This window comes from Castanea sativa, chromosome 7, assembly GCF_040712315.1.
Source record: "Castanea sativa cultivar Marrone di Chiusa Pesio chromosome 7, ASM4071231v1".
In the NCBI taxonomy this organism is placed as follows: Eukaryota; Viridiplantae; Streptophyta; class Magnoliopsida; order Fagales; family Fagaceae; genus Castanea; species Castanea sativa.
In genome coordinates, this window is record NC_134019.1 from 10,169,273 (window position 1) to 10,190,160 (window position 20,888).

The 20,888-nt window shown below is 34.1% G+C and overlaps 1 protein-coding gene and 1 long non-coding RNA gene across 5 annotated transcripts; both read left to right on the forward strand.

Moving 5' to 3' along the window:
* The first annotated feature begins 653 nt into the window (after positions 1 to 653).
* Positions 654 to 6,672, forward strand: LOC142642985 (vacuolar-sorting receptor 6). The gene is made up of 12 exons (XM_075817457.1): positions 654 to 1,164; positions 2,371 to 3,063; positions 3,143 to 3,231; positions 3,432 to 3,501; positions 4,157 to 4,240; positions 4,343 to 4,419; positions 4,560 to 4,641; positions 4,911 to 4,993; positions 5,173 to 5,236; positions 5,368 to 5,496; positions 6,351 to 6,454; positions 6,558 to 6,672. The coding sequence occupies exons 1-12, from the start codon at positions 828 to 830 to the stop codon at positions 6,669 to 6,671; spliced, it is 1,926 nt and encodes a 641-aa protein (XP_075673572.1). The 5' UTR covers positions 654 to 827; the 3' UTR covers position 6,672.
* Positions 6,673 to 12,797: 6,125 nt separating this feature from the next.
* LOC142642987 (uncharacterized) lies at positions 12,798 to 18,583 on the forward strand. Of its 4 annotated transcripts, none has more exons than XR_012845786.1 (3): positions 12,798 to 13,645; positions 17,125 to 17,836; positions 17,953 to 18,583. It is a non-coding gene; the product is annotated as an uncharacterized LOC142642987 (long non-coding RNA). The 4 variants fall into 4 exon arrangements; XR_012845785.1 differs by having other exon boundaries at positions 17,962 to 18,583; XR_012845787.1 differs by having other exon boundaries at positions 17,125 to 17,498; positions 17,598 to 18,583.
* The last annotated feature ends 2,305 nt before the right edge of the window (positions 18,584 to 20,888 follow it).

The window sequence follows — 20,888 nt, forward strand, 5'->3', positions numbered from 1 at the left end:
AAATCCATAATTTTATGATTGAGACACATTAAACCCCAAACTTTTCCCCTTTTAAACCTCATATTTTCCTAAATATATATGTTTAAAAAAAACCAAGAAAAGTCCCATTAGTAACACATAAAATGTAAGGAAAGGTTAACTGATGCTATAAGAGTATTTTTTTATAAAATATTTTATAAAAAATTATGAGAAAACAATTGATTTTTCGACAATTTTTTTATATTTCTCATAAAAGTAATATTAAAATTTTTTAAAAATTATCTATTAACAAATACCCTAATAATATCCGTTAATCGAATGGGTATGGAAATTTAAAATTTTCATATTTAAAACTGTGAATTTAATGGGTCAATGATCAAACTATAATATATATATTTTTAGGTACTTTTCCCCTTGTATTTTTTATTTATTTTTGGAGAATCACGTTTCCCCCTTGTATTTAAATAATAGAAAAAATCCCTTAAAAAAAAAAAGATCCCTCCAATCAAAGGTTTAAAAAAAAAAGAAAAAGCAATGATGATGATCTCCTCTATGTTCCCACTTCCTAGTAGTTGCAGATGGGAAGAAAGTAGTTCCGCTGACTCCGTCCTCCACCCTCTTTTCTTTGTCGTTTCCTTTACGTTGCTGTTAGATAAAGAAACTTCAAAAACCCCCCCAAAGACAACAACCAAACCAAACCAAAGCATACAACACAATGCAATACTAATAACTCTCTCTCTCTCTCTCTCTCTCCACATGTAAAGTCATTTTGCCTCACAAAAACACAACAACCAAAAAATACACACACACACATAGAACACATACATAGTATATAGATTTTGGTTTTGATGATGATGATGCTGTTTACTAAGAAAACTTGCATGGATTTTCTTAGAAAGTTTGTAGCTTTGGTTTTTGTTTTAGCAGTTTTGCAATATCATCAAGTGGGTGCAAGGTTTGTGGTGGAGAAGAATAGTATAACTGTTTTGTCTCCCTCAAATCTGCGTCATCAGAAGCATGATGGTGCAATAGGGAACTTTGGTGTTCCTGAGTATGGTGGGTTCATGGTTGGCACAGTGGTGTATCCTGAGAAAGGGTCTACTGGGTGTGAGGCTTTTGAGGGTGATAAGCCTTTTAAGTCATCAAACTCTCCTCGCCCCACTGTTCTTCTTGTTGATCGGGGAGGTATGTAAATCTATGGTTCTCAGTTTGACTTTTGATGGGTCAGTGTTAATTTTCTTTGATTTCAAAGATGCTTGTTAAGATATTGATTTATGAATGATGATTCATGCTGTGATTGTTATTTGTTTGACTTTGCTTGCAACCTCTCTGGTTAAGACTTTCTTTCTATTTGAATCTTATTTGATAGAACAGTAGATTCTTTTGTTTAATTTGTTTGTTAAGAATTCATTCAATAAGAATTTTATGAATTTCTTTCATAAGCATGCAATTTAATTATAATTAGATGTTAACTATAATTGATTTTGATTGAACTTACAAAGCACGGGCTTATAAATGATATGATTAAAATGATAAATTTTTTTTCAATTTTTTTGGATTTGGACTTTGGACACCTGAGTCATGTTTTGGTATTGGTACTCTGTTCTTTTCCCCTGTTTTCCCATGTTATCACTTGTTTTAATAGATCGTGCCTAACAACCCCAGATGTGAACATTTTTTTGAGTGTAATAATTATCCAATTGATGTATACTAAATATGGGGATTCTTTGTCTATTGCAATTCCTGTGTGCCACTGTGTGGTGCAAAATTCATTTTTATTGAAAATTCTCCTTTTATTTTCTCCTTTTTCTTTTTCTCTTATTTTTTGCGTTTACTTTTTGAGGTCAAAGTCAAAGTCTATCCACCAACTCTTTTCTGTGCATCAACTTGTAGTGAATTTGATAACAAAAACAAATTTCTTAAAAGCTTTCCAATTATATGTAATAAATCCTAATTATTTACAGTACTTTTGTTCATTAAAAAGAGAAGCGACCTTTTAACAAATCCTTCTAACTATAGTCAAATCAATACCATTCTTTGGGATTTGAATTTGTGGGAGTTAAGAAATAACATTCTGAAGATCTCTTGTGTGAGTGCTCAATATAATATGCTGGGAAACTTCCCTAACTCAAAAGCCTAGGTGAGTGAGTTTGGATGTAACTGTGTTATATTAAAGCCCTACACCACTATTACTTGGTGTGAGACTCGATAACTTGAACTAGCACACCACTTATACATGAGAATTCTAACATCCAAAATGTTTCTGCTTACATTGCAACCATATTTGCAAATGACATTTAAATCCACTATGATTTCTTAATGACTTCTTATAAAAACCCCTTTGAGTGTGCTGAGTTTAATTTTTTTTTTTTTTTCCTGTTGCAATTGTAGCATGCTACTTTGCCAAGAAAGCATGGAATGGTCAACAAGCTGGAGCTGCAGCTGTATTAGTAGTTGATAATTTTGAAGAGCCTCTAATTACTATGGATTCTCCTGAGGCGAGCAATGATTCAGATGGATACATAGACAAGATTGGAATTCCATCCGCTTTAATAAAGAAATCTTTTGGCGATAGCTTGAAAGAAGCTTTGAAAAATAAGGAAGATGTTGTCATAAGATTAGACTGGAGAGAGTCAATGCCCCATCCTGATGGGAGAGTTGAGTATGAGTTTTGGACGAATAGTAATGATGAATGCGGGGTTCGTTGTGATGAGCAGATGAATTTTGTGAAGAATTTCAAGGGTCATGCTCAGATACTTGAGAAGGGGGGTTACACCCAATTCACACCACACTATATAACTTGGTACTGCCCACAGGCTTTCACCCTTAGCAGTCAGTGCAAGTCTCAATGCATAAACAATGGAAGATATTGTGCACCTGATCCGGAGCAGGATTTCGGAGTGGGCTATGAAGGGAAGGATGTGGTGTTTGAGAACTTGAGGCAGCTATGTGTGCATAGAGTTGCCAATGAGACCAACCGGTCATGGGTTTGGTGGGATTACGTGACAGATTTCCATATTAGGTGTTCCATGAAGGAGAAGAAATATAGCAAAGAATGCGCTGAAGATGTGATGAAATCACTTAGTAAGTACCACTCTATGGTATTGCTCCTGTATATTCTATTCAAATTGTGGTTCTAATAGCTTTAATTTAACTGATTCAGATCTGCCCATTGAGGAGATTAAAAAGTGCGTAGGTGATCCTTTAGCTGATGTGGAGAATGAAGTGCTAAAAAGTGAGCAAGAACGCCAGGTCTTTCTTTAACACTTTCCCTCCTTTAAGTAATCCTTGTTATAAAAGACTGCATAGATTCTTTTTGAAGTTGTGTAATTTTTCATTGAAATAGAATAAACACTTTAAGAGATTAAAATGACCTAATTGGATTAATTTAAGTAATTTTCATTTGTGTCAGAGTGTATTCTAACTACTGTTGTTCAATTTTTGTTGATTAGATTGGACGAGGATCACGTGGTGATGTTACCATCTTGCCAACATTGGTCATTAACAACGTCCAGTATCGAGGTTTGTTGCATAATAACAATGTCTTTGCTGTCATAAAATAATGTGACAGTTTGCTCAGTAACTCTTCACTTCCAAGGCAGAATGCAAATAACTGCGTTTCAACCCTGAGCCTTATGGACATGTGATTCTTAGGGAGATCCATGAGGGTTGTCGCCAGAATTGTAGTATAAGGTTTCCTGAATTTGGGCTAATAAGAGAACTTCCGTTGGTCACCTTCAACATTCTTGTCTTTTTCCCCCCTTTAAAAATCCAGAAAGGCTTGACAGATTTCAAAAACACTATTTTTTTTTTTTTCCATCATATCTCTTCTTCCTGAAACAATAGGCCAAACATGAACGTCAAAGTGGCATCATACTAGAACAACTGGTCACCATTGATCGAAAAGGTCTTTTTTCTATATGATTGAAAGAAAAGATAAGAAGTGTGCTTTTCTTCGTCTTCTTTAAACATGTCATGTTTGCTTTCCCATATCAATGCTCCTATTCTTGGATTTTTCTTTTCATCCACTAATATTCTTGAAAGATATATATATTTCAATTTAATCCTTGTTGATGTTCTATGAATACGGGTTATTTTTCCAAAGTTCCATGTTATCATTTTAGTACAATGTTTACTATGTCATGATGCTAAAATTCTGAGTTCACTTTCTTTGAAGGAAAATTGGAGAGAACTGCTGTCTTGAAGGCAATATGTGCTGGATTCAAGGAGACCACTGATCCTCCAATTTGTTTATCTGGAGGTTGATGTTCTTATTAAATTATTACTTTTTAATGACTACTGCTTTCTGAGTTTAAAAAAGTTGATTATGTTTTTTCTTATTTGCTTTCTGTTATTTAATCAGATATTGAGACTAATGAGTGCACTGAAAGCAATGGTGGCTGCTGGCGGGACATAAAGTCTAATGTAACTGCTTGCAAGGTATACAAAGCAAAATTTCAGAATTCAATCTTTGCAATTAATGCTCCTCAAGAAAACATATCTCTATGTATTATGGATACTTAGCTCCTTCTTTATAATTAGCTACTTTTTAGTAATGGTGAAGTATTGTATTTGGACAGGACACATTTAGAGGAAGAGTTTGTGAGTGCCCTATTGTAAAAGGTGTTCAGTACAGAGGAGATGGTTATACATCTTGTACAGGTACTTTTTCCCCCTTCTGATCAATTGGAAAGCAAGAAACCTCCTGTGAGCATGGGTATATAATCCTGTTTCATGGTGAGGAGGTGTCACTATTTTATCAGAGCGTAAAAGAATGTATAGGTTATCATGGTGTGGAAGTTTGAGACCCACATATGACAGCAGTAGAATGCTATTTTGTTGATGCTGTTGCTATGAGTCACAAGTTTTATCTATATAGGATGGACTTTATCCCATGTATTAGCTACTCACTTTTACTCCTTCACCAACAGGGTTTGGACCTGCAAGGTGCTCAATAAATAATGGAGGTTGCTGGTCAGATAGTAAAGATGGACTGACTTTCTCAGCTTGCTCAGTTCAGTGATCTCTATACTAATCTTGTACATGTATCAATTGTTGCTTGCTTCATCAGTTCTTTTGATTCATTGTGAAAGATCTGTCTTTATTTTACCTTAGCACTTTCCATTAGAATGTAGCCCAAGACTTCTCATTTTCTTCTCCATCTTACCAAAATTCTTTTCATATGCAAAGTAGGAGTCCAAGCTGTCAGGTTGTCAGTGCCCACATGGCTTTCGTGGGGATGGTCAGAAATGTGAAGGTGATCCTGCATCCCACTATTATTATTTGACACTAGTTTATGCGTATGCTCTATTTTTTCAACATTCTAATGCCTTTCGGTATCTAATATGCTAACATCTATCACCTTTTATCCTTTTGGTTATGCACCAGATGTCGATGAATGCAATGAACACCTTGCTTGTCAGTGTGATGGTTGCAGCTGTAAAAACACTTGGGGTAGTTATGAATGCAAGTGTAAGGGGGACCATCTGTATATAAAGGAGAATGATGCCTGTATTGGTAAGAAAGCACACTTTTTTTTTTTTGGAAGCAAGATGATAGATAAGAAAGCATACTCACCTCATGAAACTAAATAACTGTCCTCTGCAAAAGATTTTGTGGTCATCTGCACTCAAAAATATTATGTTCCTAGCACTTTTTTCTCTTTCCACTGTAAATTTCATATGATTTGGAGTTAAGGCTTTTACATGATGGCTCTGAGGTGGGGGCTTTCTTAGGCCTAAAGTACTCAATGTTGTTTATGGTCACATCTTTTTTTTCATTCAAGCTGAGCTTCCTAAAAGATGTCAGAAATGGTAAAAGTAAAAATCCTAAAGACAAAAGTCTATGGTCTTTTAAAATATTTGATGTTCTCTCCGAAATTGAAGTGGAATAGTGATTGTGTGCTGAGACTCATGCACATGCACATGCACATGAACATGCACGTGCATAAAGCATTGGAGTTTGGAGGATGTGAATATGTCACCTATATGTCTTTCCTAGATTCAGATTAAAATTGTGAAATTGAGCATTGGAGATCATATGGAAAGAAAAACATTTTGATGTTGTCTATAGCATGTACAATTTCATTTGTTTCCATTAGCCTTTAGAGTGGGTATTCTTCTTTCATTCATTTATTTATATGCCAAGATAATTCCTTAAAATTCTGGCATGAATTTATTGTTACCATAGGAAGTAAGTCCATAATTTTCTATAAGTACATTTATTTATGCTAATATAATTCCTTAAATTTCTATGGAGTGATTTTCTATATGATTCCTTCAACTATAGAAGAAATGGTTGTCAGTAGAAATTATGTTGTTTTGCCTTTGGGTGATTAATAGAAGATATTTGTTTTGGTTTTTGAATGACAGAAAGACGCACTTCAAAATTCGGGTGGTTCCTAACCTTCCTGGTCCTAGCAGCTGTTGCGGGAGCTGGTCTTGCTGGTTATATATTCTACAAATACAGGCTCCGGGTATATAAAAACTCACCATTGACAGGCTATGTGCCCATATTTGTTAATCTGTAACCTGGATTTGCTCTATATACTTGCTGAAACATTTTCTTCCCATTTGCAGTCTTACATGGACTCAGAGATCATGGCTATCATGTCACAATACATGCCACTGGACAACAACAACAATAATGATGTCCGAAGTGAAGCTGAACCTTTACGACAAAGCTCAGTTTAAGGTAATAGTTTCTTTGCCTTGAGAAATTTTGCATCCTCTATGCTGGCTTGTTCTTACATTGCCTCCATATATTGTCCCTATCTGCAGAAACAAAATCTGAAGGAATCAGTGCTACAATAAAACCATTCATACTCAAGGACCATTATAATGCTAGCTGTGAATATTTTGTTACATACATTTGACAGCTCTTTGGTACACAAAGGAGAGATCCAGTTCTCTCTTTACAACATCACTTTAGGATGACTCTGAGCTATCTATATACAGAAAATTCCTTCACAAAACATTTCTTCTCTTCTTAAACAAACGTTGACATTTAAATGTAGTTTTGAAATTGAGGGGAAACCAGGATCAATGTAATGATTAATAGAAATAAATAAGAGAAAGGAAAATAAAACAAAACTAGGATTGGTTAAATAAGATTTGGCTTGCTGTTTGGTCATAATTCATAGGTGAATTGTTTTTTTCTTAAATAAAATTTTATACTGCACTCAGATATACTACCTTGAACATGACAGTTATGTTATTATTAGTCATGGTGGTAATTTTGAAGGTTGTCATTTGAGACAGTGCAATGGTCTAGCATACAAATGGTAAATCCGGATAGCATTACTATTGGAAAGCTACAATGATTTCTTATTCTCCTTTTCTTCACAGACTTTGACAAATATCTATGATTCCAATTATGTGGTTGAATTTATTGAATTGCCTCTCATCATTTTGTTTTCTCTAATCTTCAAGCATTTTCGTAACCAAATCAACACAAAGGCTATCAAATACAGCAAACTAAAACTAAACAAAATCAGAAGCAGCCAGGAGACCTTTCTACTTATTGCAAGACCTTAAGTTGAGACATGTGGCTTTCATGTTTTTGCAAAACGCTTTACTTAATCCCTTTTTTTTTCTTTTTTCTTTTTTTCTTTTTGAGATCTGGGGAAATGTTTTTAAATAAGGGTTCTTCACATTTCAAGCTATTATTAACATATCCATATACCTATGAACGATTCCTGAGATCTTGTAGGCTGCCATTTTTAATTCATATTGTGCACTGCATGACACTAACATCAATAGCATTTGTTTGGATAGTTTTTTTTACCATATTTCAAACTGGGGAACCATCTAGGTGCCCTTGATTCTATCACAAAAAAGGTATACTTTTTCGTTGCTTGTGTTAAAATAAAAGATGTAGAGGGAGAAGAAGAAGAGAACCGCTTTTCCATTGCTTGTATTAAAATAAAAGATGAAGAGAGAGAAGAAGAGAACGGAAACAAGGGTTCTAGACTAATACTTGTCTAGCATATCAACCATTAGGCCGCAAGCCTTTTACTAGTAAGAAATGGAAAATTATTATTTATAAACATAATTTATAAATTAAGTTTAATAAAAAATTAAATGACACATTATGGTTCGATCTCAATTGAATCCCGATTCGACCTTAAAAACTTCTTTTCTCCCGTTTATTGAACATCCTAGATTTCAAAACCATGGTTTACATGGTTTGACCTAATTCAACCTAATTGTCTATTGTTGTTCTACCGTGTATCCTAAGGCATATATATATACACTAAAGTTGACTAGAGAGAATCCCTTGATAGGACAAAAATAAGCACAATTAGGTTGCATTTAGGATTTGAGGAAAAGTTAGTTTGTTTTACTTTTTAGCTTATTTTTGGCTCTTAAAGTGGGTCCTAATGTACTGTTAAGTGGATCCTATTGCTCCAAAAGTCAGCTTTTAGTTTTTTTTTTAATATACTTTCAGTAAAAAGTTTTTAATTTCAGCAAAATAAGCGATTCTCAAACGAATCCATAATGTTCTTTAATTTTAGTCAACCAAGGATATCAAGAGCCAAAGTTCAAGTCTTTAGGTGAGAACTTCACACACATATACATAAAGATTAAGCTAAAGTAGAATTCTATTTTGTAAATAAAAAAAAAAAAAAAAAAAAAAAAGAGAAAAATAAATCAACATGTTTTCCTATAATCCTATGAAGTATGAACATTCATATGGAATTGATCCTATCCAAAAGTTCTCTTCCTAATGTTTTCGTCCTGTTTCTTCAATTCAAATGGTTCACCTTACTGAATGACCACAGCATCTAGTTGGTGACTGAATGAGATGGTTACCAGTTACCACTTCACAGAATTTGAATTCCATGGCATCTCTATTAGTGGGGGAAAAAAAAAGTGAAAATGACCTACCGATCAAACTTCAAAAGAAAGGATAGTGGTTTATTCTAGGAGCACAAAAGATTGTTTTAAGTCCATTTGTTCTGAAATATGAGATAATTCATTTCACAATGAAGATATAATATTTTAAGAATATAAAGTTGTATATAGTGATGCATTTAAAATCAATTATATTATTTTCATTGGTCGAAATGAAATTTTAAACTAAGCAGTATCATAAATATCTTTGTATTTATATATATAAAAAATTGCAATTTTCAAGTTATCTCTTTTCCAAAAAATCAAAATATGTTACTATTTAAAAAACAATTAGGATCATTTTAGTATCTCTAATTGACCTTTCCTACCAAAAAAATAAAAACGCTCTAAATTACACTTTTAATTCTTAAAGGTGACTATCTTCATTTGCCCCCTTTAATTTAAGATTTTTCATTTTGGTTCATAAAGTTTGATTATGTTTTTAAAAAAGTCATCCAGTCTATTTTCGTGATTGATATGGTTGATAAGTGCCAACAAAACAATTATTATTCATGTTTTTTTTTTTTGAGTGCTTATTCATGTTTTTTTTTATATAGGCAAAATGCCACAAGAAACAAAAAGGCGTATACTTTGGGATTATAGCCCTTGAATGCACAAGAGGAATTCCTTCTTTTTTTTTTTTTCTTTTTTTTTTTGATGGGTTTATTGATGAAAAATTGAATTGATAGAAAACTCTAAAAATAATAAATCCTATCTATGGCTGCGAAGAGACTCTGGGTGGCTAGAAAACTCTAAAACACGCTAATTCAAGTTAAGCATGAATTGAGAAAACTACAAAATCATCACCTAAGAATCTTGTGAATTTCAACTAGTTCAACTGATCAAGTTTCTGATGATTGAATAAGAGATTCGATGTTCAATCATCGCCTGCATCAAAAACTAATTGGTATCTTGGTCTGATGATAAAGAGCTATTATTAGTAGTGAACATCATAAGTTGAAACTCTTTGGGGAGAAAAAAAAAAAACACCTAAAAATCTTAGAAGATATTACAAAATAGATTAGACATTAAATGAAGGAATTTGTGCGAAATGCAACATAGATCATGACCGAAATGCTGTTACCAACTTTCAAGCGGACTAGACATTTGCTCTAATAATTTCTACTTTTTTACTTTCCAAACTGTTTGTGTGTTAAAACTGACTTAACTCTTATCTGTTTGTGCTCTCTGTTCTCTCTCTCTCTCTCTCTCTCTCTCTCTCTCTCTCTCTCTCTCTATATATATATATATATATATATATATATATATATATATTTTTTTTTTTTTTCCCCCTCTTAATAGTCAAGTTAGTGGGGTACATAGACCAATTTGACTATTTAAAAAAAAAATTAAACTTTAAGAATTAAAATAAAAAATCTCATAACAAAATAAAAATAATACTAAACTTAGTCTAAAAATCAAAGGTTTTAAAATGCTTTATTTTTTTTTTAATATTAGTTTTTTTAAATAAAATACCAATCTAATTTTTTTAATATCAGTTTCTTAACTTTTGGAATTTATTTTTTAAATTGTTGCAATATATATATATATAAAAGATGTTGCCTTTGAATCTTCACAGTACTATAGAATAGAAGAGAACATGGCAAAAATGGCCAAATACCATCTTTTTCCGAAATTTATAGCAAAAAAACATTGTTTCAGAACTTATTAAGGATATACCACTTTTCTAGTACTCGAGTTTTAGAACCTCGAGTTCCTAGAAGTTTTGCCACCGTGGCACTACTAACCTGGAATTTGTGCAATTAAAAAAAATAATGTGGTACTCGAGTTTGGTAAACTCGAGTACCATGCAACACAGTACTCGAGCATACCAAGCTCGAGTTCTTTATAAATAAAATGTTTATGTTTTTTTTTGTGAGGTACTCGAGCTCACTAAGCTCAAGTTCCTTGCAATATGGAACTCCAAACTCGAGTTCCTTAAAAACTTTTTTTTTTTTTGGATAATCGACAAATAAATATAAATATAAACAAAAACATAAGTAGTTTTTTAATGTTTTTATTTATTTAAATAGGGGCATTGTAAAATATAAATATTGTAATTTCAAAATACGAATTTTTAGGCCACTCATACCACTTGTTCATTCATTTTTAACACACTCATCAATTTCTTACTTCTCGGAAGCGTTATGGCCACCGTTTTATCACCTATCAAAACCAGGTATTTCATGTGTTCCTTACTATAGCTCTGTGGTGTTAATCATTAGGACAAGGAAGAAGAACTAAGTCCATTGAGTATAAGGTTGGTAATTTAACGAAGTCCTAACCAAATTTTATGACTTTTGGTTGCAGAAATTACTCCAGGTTGGTGTTATATCAAGGAGTGTGGAATTCACAATGACTATCATGCTTTCAATCATAGGTTTTGTATTAGAATCCTACTTCATAGAGAAGAAAGGCAGGAGGTTTGTGGTGCTCCTGGGGCTGGGCCTTGTTGGACTAAGCTTGGGAGCTGAAGGTATCATGGCACACATTGGTGGAACACGCAGCATCATATTCATAAAATGGGCAGGATTTGTAATTTTTGTGTGTGTTTATGATCCATCTATGGGGGCGACCACATGGATCATATATTCAGAGAGCCATCCTAGAAGTTATAGAGGTTTGGAAACTAGAGTTGCTGCAATAGCAGAGTGCGTCTGCAACTGGGTGACTACACTATACCTACCCATTAAAGTGGAGGGAAAATGGTCAATTTATGTATTGTATACTGCTATATGTGTGTTATCATTTGGACTAGTGTTTTAATTAATGTAGAAAACAAATTTTATTAATGTAGAAACAGATCTTATCAATACAGAAAAATAGATTCGATTATTATGAAATTCAAACATGAAAAAAAATTCAGATTTGACTTTTAAATTTAGAAAACACGATTTCACTAGGTGTTTTATGAGAAAAAAGTGAACAATTTATGTAGTGAACAGAGAATAATTTATGTAGAAAAGAAAGTGAACAATTTTTTAAATAATGCTGAACAAAAAATAATTTTATGTAGAATGCTAAAAACAATTTATGCACAAAATAGTGAACAATTTTTATGAAAAAAAAAAAATGAACAGTTTTAATTAATGCAGAAAACAGATTTCATTAATGTAGAAACAGATTTTATCAATGCAGAAAAATATATTTGAATATTGTGAAATTCAAACATGAAAAAACATTCAAATTTGACTTTTAAATTTAGAAAACATGATTTCACATGGTATTTTATGAGAAAACAGTGAACAATTTATATCGCTTAAACTTTTTTCGGTGTGCCCATGGCTAAAAATAGAGTGAGATTTTTCTTTTACATGTTGTTCTAATTTCTCATTGTAACCCCAATATTTTAACCAATTTGACCATAACGCTTCCAAGAAGTAAGAAATTGATGAGTGTGTTAAAAATGAATGAACAAGGGGTATGAGTGGCCTAAAATTCGTATTTTAAAATTAAAATCTCTATATTTTACAATGCTCCTATTTAAATAAATAAAAACATAAAAAAACTACTTACGTTTATGTTTATATTTATTTGTCCATTATCCCAAAAAAAAAAATTGATAAGGAACTTGAGTTTACCAAACTCGAGTTTCATATTACAAGGAACTCTAGCTTGGTGAGCTCGAGTACCTCACAAAAAAAAAAAAACATAAACATTTTATTTATAAAGAACTCGAGCTTGGTATGCTCGAGTACTATGTTGCATGGAACTCAAGTTTACCAAGCTTGAGTATCACATTTTTTTTTTTAATTGCACAAATTTTAGGTCAACAGTGCCACGATGGCAAAACTTCTAGGAACTTAAGTTTCATAACTCAAATTTCATAAACTCGAATACCATTTAGAACTCGAGTTTTAAAAACTCGAGAAAAATGGTGCTACCCTAATAAGTTCCTACAAATTTCGGAAAAAGATGGTATTTGACAAATTTTGCCAGAGAACATAATATCAGACACTGTAAAAGCAGCTCAGTAGCATTATTGAGAATGAGCTCACTCAATCTCAAACATCTTCGACCTCTCTACTTTCCCTCGAAACCCATCATCTCTCTTCTCTTCCAACCTTCCATTTCACTCTTCTCTTCTTCTTCTACTGAACCATCAAATCCCTCCACCGCCACCACCACCACCACCAATGCAAGTCTAACCCAAGAACAGTTCACAAAGATCAACCTCCTCCTCCCACGTCTCTGCCTCTCAAACCACCTCTCAACCGCAATCCACCTCACCACCACAGCTCTCCTCACAAACCCACCTCCCAAATCTCTCTCCTTTTCCATTCTCATTCACTCTCTCATTTCCCAACCAGACATGGCTCTCTCCATGTCCCTCCTCACTTTCCTCAAACACAACCCCAAAATATCACAAACCCATCTCAGTGATCTCACAACAATGCTCATTGCCTCTTATTTCAAGCACCACAAGGCTAGAGAGGCCTTCAAAGTGTTCAACTGGATGGTGAGGCCAGGGTCTCCCTGTGTATTGGATTTGAAGGTTTGTGGGATTCTTGTTAATGGGTTTTGCAGGAAAGGTATGGTTTTTGAGGCCTTGAAGGTTTTGAGGGAGATGGTGGGTGTGAATTTGGTGCCAGGAAGAGATTTGGGGAAGTGGGTTTATAGGGGTTTGTTGAGAGAGGCGAGGATTAGGGAAGCAATGGAGTTGAATGAGGCTTTGGGTTTGGTTTTGGATGTTAGTGGTGATGAGGCTATGAAGAAAGTTTTGGGATTGTTAGATCACATAATTGGCAATTGGACAGAGTAGAGCTGAGCAGGTAAGCTATTGATTTTTGGGTTGTTAAATGCTGATATTGTTAGTTTTCTTCAAATGAAAAATTAGGACAAATGGTCTTTTTCTCTGTGGGTTATGAATTTATAACGTATACCAATGTATTTAATTGATGTTGCATTAATTCTTTTCTCCAATGATGAAAGCCAATTATTGATGGCTGAATGTTCCTTTTATTTTTGGATAGGTAAATGCTGATGGTTGAGTGTTCTTTTGCATTTGTGTTTTGCCAATTGTAATAGAGTGAAGAGAAAACAACTTGAACTTTGCTTAACAATCATCATGAGTACTAAATGGATAATTAGTTAGTTTTGTTATCTGGTCTTTGCTAGGAGCTTGCTTGTCCTTCCTGCCATGACATTTTACTTCTTGTGGTAGAAACCAGATTCCACTACTCACTCTACAAACCATGGATCAGAAAGCATGTAAGCACTGTTTGAGACAAAGAATATAAACACCATTTCTTTTTAACTATGGTAGAGAGATAAAAGAATGAACCTTCATTACACTCATTAAAGTTTATTTCAATAAAGATATCATTCATTAAAGCTTGTTCAATAATGCGTTATTCAGTTAAAATGGAGTCATTCACTTGAAGATTGAGATTATATACATTTAACTGTCTAGGAAATTCACACTCAACAAACTTAAAAAATCACATGGAGTTACCAATGACAAAAACATTACAACAAAGTCAACTTTAGCAACAACTTAAACAGGAAGAACAACATCCTACCTCAATATGGAAACTTCTATATATCTGTATCCTGTATGATTGATTGGGAAACATGAATCCTGCATGATCCAGCATTATAAATCCTTGAGTAATCCACATTCGTATATAGAGCCTAACAATTAAAACTGTGTGATATAAGCAAAAGAGAATGTAATAGATTCGGCCAACGGCAAAAGGGAGCTACAAGGAAATTCAAAATATTAGGTTGCATAACACAAAAAGGGGAAAATGCAGTCTTAGTTATTTTCAGCAGGTTAGAACTTAAGTGCTCAGATGTAGCCTATCACAATGCAACTTAAGTGTGGAAGGAATGCATTAGTAAAATGTTATCACATTTTCACACTGAACTTACAAACCATTATTATAAAGTCTTAGTTTCAAGGTCCTCAAAACTGTTACATGTGAGAATAGTTGAAGGACAAGAATAAAATAATTCAAAGAAGTGGAAGCAGAAAAGAGAGAAGAACACAAGAGAACCTTAAGGTTCAGCCTACGGCCTATGTCCACAGGATAAAGCTCTATGGCTACATATTTACTGTATTCTCAATTGTAGATTACAATGAACCTTAGTAGGGTATATATGAGAGCTAGGGTTAGCCCTATATGGGCTTACAATACGTTGGGCCTCTTGGACTATTACATTAACATAAACCCAATATCTTCAACAAGAATGAAATCCTTGAATGAAATACAACTTTTGATAATCATCCATTGTGCTGGCCAAAGTCTAAACACTTATAGATCCTATTGTAAAATAGACTAATATCAGACTGCTTTCAGTGGTGAACACAAGAATATCTGTTATATAGTAGTACAAAAAAATAGAAGGGAGCACAGTTTGAAAGTAAGAGGCTGTGTTATTATTTTCGATTGTAGCATGGGTTGGAATTTGCCAGCCAATGCAAGTCTTCTCTTCAGCATGAAAATTTGGTTTGTCAACTATATAATGTAAAGAAATTTATCATTGGATATGATAATATTAGTAAATTTTTCATAGAAGTTCTAGGACTTAAGGTCATACCTTGTTTTTAGTGAAACTGTATGGCAGTTTAATTTTCAAAGACTCACCCTCGCAGACGCTCCAACAAGTCTGAGACACCAAGCTTGTACATTTGATATAATTCTCCTTTAATCCTGTACTTGAAACGGACAGTAGTTATGGTTTTGATTTTCCAATAATCTTGGCCTCCATCTGGTTGTATACTAAGTGCAAATTCTCTGCACAACTCCAAAAAGTCCAGAGTTGTGAGGTTTTTTAGGTGCTGTATTCCAGAGGGTACTTCCTTCAGCTGCAGGCATGGCCCAATTTCTAGTTGCTCAAGATGGGGCAATGCTCTTCTGTCTATCTTCACCATTTTTAATTTGACCAAATTTCTGAGTGTGAGCTTTTTGAGTTTTTGAAAGCCACCCTCCTTAAAATGCAGCTGTTCCCCATCATATCCTTGATTGAGGATAAGATTAATTAAATTAGGCAAAGTCTGGATGCATTTCAATGGATCTTCCATTAACCTTGAGAAATATAAACCTAATGTGACTAGATTCTGAAGCTCTGGAATCCAGTTGGGAAACTTCTCCAATTGTCCCCTCATGATTAACTGCTCTAAAAATTGAGGTGGAGATGAGAGGGATTGTAAATCTAGAATCTCATCTTCACTGATTGAGCTTACAACCAAAAGTTTAAGGTGTTGCATATTTTTTAGGGAGGCACACAAGTCCCTCCCATTTTCTGCAGTCATATTTGAAATGCCCAACGTCCTCAACTGCCTCAACTTTCCCAGCTCTTTGATTAGACCAAATTCTTGATGATTTGCCTCTACAAGTGTTAGTGTCTGCAAATCCTTTAAACATCCAAGCCCATCATGTATTTTCACTCCTTGCAATGAATTCAAACTACTTGCAACTTCAAGGTCATAATAATGGGCCAAAAGATGTCTCAGCTTATAAAGCCTAAATATCGCAATTGGTAGCTCACGCACTGGAGTTTCCAGTATATTTAATGTCTGTAGGTTTTGTAGCATACCTAGTGACTTTGGAAGTATCTTCACTTTCGTATTCCTCAAACTTAAGTACTTCAAGTGAAATAATTTACCCACTTCTTTGGGAAGACAATCAATAGGAGCATCTTCAAAATCCAACACTCTTAAAAGCCTGAATTTTTTAAACAATTTAATCATGAAAGACTTGGTCAATTCATTAATGTTGAAAAGAAAGATTGAACGTACCTGAGAGTACGTAATGGTCTCTAAAACATTTTCTCGACCATCATGGATTGATAGGCACCGACTTTTTCCAATGAAACTTGAGTCATCTGCCTCTAAAATTTGACAGAAATTCAACTCTCCAGCCTTTGATAGAATGATTTCATGCAACAGGTCATGGATCCTGTACTTTTTACGTACCTCATAATCATTAATTGTCACTTGAACCAAGTTCCTGTGGATTAGCTCAGTTAAGTTTTCTTCTGCCACCTCTTCCAATGTTATTCCCTTCTTTGCTTTTATAAAGCCGTCAGCTATCCATAGCCGAAATAATCTTGAATCAGTAATTGAATAGTCCTCCGGAAAGATGCCAAAGTAAAGGAAGCAAGATTTAAGGTAGTAAGGTAGATCATGATAACTGAGAGAAAGTATTTTTGTAATACTTGTAAGGTGGGGATTACTTTGTAGTTCAGAAGTGAGGCTATTATGTAACTTTTTCCATTCTAATGGAACCTTCTCCTTGGTTGACAGAAGACCACCTATGGCCACAAGTGCAAGTGGCAAGCCTTCACATTTTCTAACAATGTCAAGCGACAATCTCACCAGCTCTCTGGGACAACAACCCTGAAACTCAGACTGGAATGCCTTTCTGCAGAACAATTTCCAGGCCATTTCTTGAGACAGAGGTTCTAGCTTGTGGACCTGATCAGATGAAGACTCTTTACAAGAAGCACCAATGTGATCACAGCGTGTGGTAATGATTATCCTGCTTCCTCTGTCATTACAGGGTAAAGCATGTTTCACAACTTCCCAGAACTCTGTCTTCCAGACATCATCAAAAACAACAACATACTTCTTTTGCTGTAAATATTCCCTGAGCTGGCTAATTAGCATGATCTCATCCAGTATGTATATTTCCCCTGGAGCTCTTTCATTTTTTGCCTGGTAGATATGCTTTGTCATTGTCATTAGTATCTTCTTCATGTTGTATGACTGAGACACAGTGATCCAAACACGGCAGTCAAAGTGTCCCTTCACTGAATCATTCTCATATACTTTCTTGGCAAGAGTGGTCTTACCAATGCCGCCCATGCCTACCACTGAAATCACCGAGCGTCTAGAGGGCCCCCCTACCAACCAGCTTATGAGCTCATCCCTTGTAGATTCAATGCCCACAACTTCACCATCCTCAATGAAAAGGGAACCCACTCGAGGGTCATGCCATTTAGCATTTTCTGCACTGGTTCGTGATCCTTGCTCTGAGGAATTAAAGCCATATCTTTCACTTCGTTCCTTGATATCACGGACTAATATTTTAATATCTTGAATCTTGGTGGCTATCTCATGATGTGGTTTTAGATTTTGCAGTAAGCTACTGATTTTGTGGAGGAAAGCAACAAATCCTTTCTCATGACGATGCTGTGCAATATGTAGAATGTATTCATCTATAACATCTTCAATATGATAGGCTGCCTCCCTCACTTGTTTCACCCAAGTTCTCACACCATCGTGGAGGTCTCCTTTCTCTGTCCTTGCTTCAGCATCTTTGAGGAAACACTGGATGCTCTCCAGTTCATCTCTAATACTCACAATTTCCTTGTGGACACCTCTTAGCAGATTTGCTTCTTGGACAAGCAACTGGAACAACTTGTCAATGACGAGGGTCACGGCAGTCTCTGTCATTATTTCCTCTCTTCTTCTCCTAATGAATGGTGCTACCTCAACTAAAGTACTAGTTTTAAGTATATGATCATATGCCTAATCACATATGATTATTATTCATTCTGGAAGAGCCACTTTAGAAAGGGATGGATCTACCTCCCTCAGTTATGCTTGTCGTTTACTTTATTGATTCAACTAAGTTATTTTTCTTTTTCCTCCATATTTCCAACTTGTTTTCAAAGATTTGAAAATTTTCTCTTTGCCCCATATTTTCAACTTGTTTTGAAAATTTCTAGTTCAAAGTACAGTATTTCTCCTTGAAAGGACATTCCTTTGACCATTGCTTGATGCCTCTCAGTCTTCCTTACAAAAAAGGAAGAACCTAGTAGATCGGTACCATTCTATCAAACAATCCCTCAAATTGATGTGTGTTGTGAATTCTGAAAATCACATATACAAATTTGATGGCATTGTCTTACAAGAAAAGACAAGTCTAGCTGGTAAATAATCACTTAAACAAGTGCATATATATTCTAATAATGAAATAACTGAACAATATTCAGACCATGCAGCTCCTAAGGCGTTATAATTGTTTGTTCATTTTGTTTTATTATTATTATTATTATTTTGGATAGTGGGTAAGTACTAAGTAGAAGTAGAACCAGTCAAAGTCAACCTCTGGGATGGGCGTGTGTGATACATTTCCAGGATCCTAGTCCAGTCTATGCAACTGATATTAGAATCTAATTCTTTTCTGACCAAGCATGCACGCTGTTACTATTTGCAACCATTTGAGGTTTGATGGGAGGACTTATATCCGCCTCAGGTGGGGCAAAGTACTTTATGCCATGCGATTGGCTTGTACAAGATTTTCTCCTCAGGTGGAAAAGTACATGTACGTGATTTGTTTCCATGAAAATATATATATAATTGTATTTTCTGATCTTTAGCATGTTGCAAAACACAAGTCAACGGAAAATAATTTGAAAATAGTAGAAATTGTCTCCCACTTCTGGAACGTTGCTTAATAGATTACCAGAAATAAATTCTAAAAAAGAAAAAAGAAAAAAATCTTTGAAATAATGAAACTTATTTGAAATTTCTAGGAACTTATTGTGATTGAAATTTCTTAAAAATTTTGGTTATAGATGCTTAAAGACAGCTAGGGTAATAATTTTATTTGTAAGAGAAAAAAAAAAAAAGGAATAATATATAACGTATAAGAAGTTAAGAACACAACTTTTGTTATTATTATTATTGAAAATATTTAATGAAATATATTATAAACTTCTAGCATTTTAACTGGAATAGTGCCTGTAAACTTCTTTAAACATTGGTATGGAGTTTTGCTAGACTAATGCTAAAATGTTAGGACTCTATGAAATATTGCCAAAATTGGAAATCGGCTCTAATTTTGTCAACATTTTTTTTTTTAAATGAAAAATAAAAATCCTGTATTTACTATTTAGGATATCCGGTATGATTGATGCTTAGCCTTCTTCAAACATTACAGACTCTACTTGCCAGACACTTGAACTAGGTCACCTGCCGTTTTTTCATGCTTAGTGCTTCGCATCAGTTTCACTAGTAACTTTGGATCAAATACCTTCTGAACTCTCTCGTGGTAAGCATTACCAAAGAGGATAGGTATTGAGTTAGAAAAGAAAAAAAAAAATTATCAATATTTTATATTTACCATTTCTGTCTTATGAAGATGGATTTTGATGATCACTACACCCCTTTCCAACCCAGGAAGTTTTTTGCAAAGCCACAACACCCATTTCCTGTTTGACTCCATCTTTTCCCACATCTTAAGCAGATCTAAAACCATGGCTCAATCATCTCCATTAGATGTTCCATGAGATCTTGGAACCATTTCTCGGTTGAGTAGAATGAAAAAAATACCCATGTCATTGAAAAGCTCTTAAACTGCTTCAAAAGTCAAAAACAACAAAGCAATGTGAAACCTGTGTTGCACAACAAGAAACTCCTAGTTAGCCTTGTAGCTTTTGCAACCGTCTTCACAGCTTGGAGTAAGTCCAACTCCTCTCTCCATCGTTATATTCGCTAATCATTGATCGATGCCTCCCCCAAACAAACATCAACCTGACAAAAATAGAGTGAAATCTTGATTTTTAAGAAAGAGAGAGTGAACAAATCTTGTGGATAAATAAAAAAAGAAATGGTAACTTTTGTTTTCCAAATGCATATTGGACATATTGCCGTTAGAGACTTGATGTTTACACTATCAGTCTTAATCTTTGAATGTGAAAACAAGATCCTCAATGGAGAGAGCTCTTTTTACGATTATGATTTTTTTTTTTTTTTTTTTTTTTGGATCTAATAGTGCGTAGTGTCTTTTTATTTTTTATTTTTATTTTTTGTACCTATTATTAACCAAAAAATAACAAGTCAGTTTAAAACTCATGCAGCAAGTTGCCAAATAGAGGCCAAACCTAACAAACCCCGGCCTCAAACCTAACTCATACACATGCGTGTTGCATGCTCACACGTAATTATATATGCATTTGAAAAAAACCATTGAATAATTATTTTAAGAAAACTTATAACAAAAATTATGTAATACATTTTTTTTTATTTTTCACCAAAAAATTAACAAAAATTTTATATTT

Excerpts from the sequence above, each read along its gene's own strand:
- LOC142642985 (XM_075817457.1), top strand. The coding sequence starts at position 828 with ATGATGATGATGCTGTTTACTAAGAAAACTTGCATGGATTTTCTTAGA. Across the intron at positions 1,165-2,370 it reads TCTTCTTGTTGATCGGGGAG|CATGCTACTTTGCCAAGAAA; the intron begins GTATGTAAATCT and ends TTGCAATTGTAG. Across the intron at positions 4,241-4,342 it reads TCCAATTTGTTTATCTGGAG|ATATTGAGACTAATGAGTGC; the intron begins GTTGATGTTCTT and ends TTATTTAATCAG.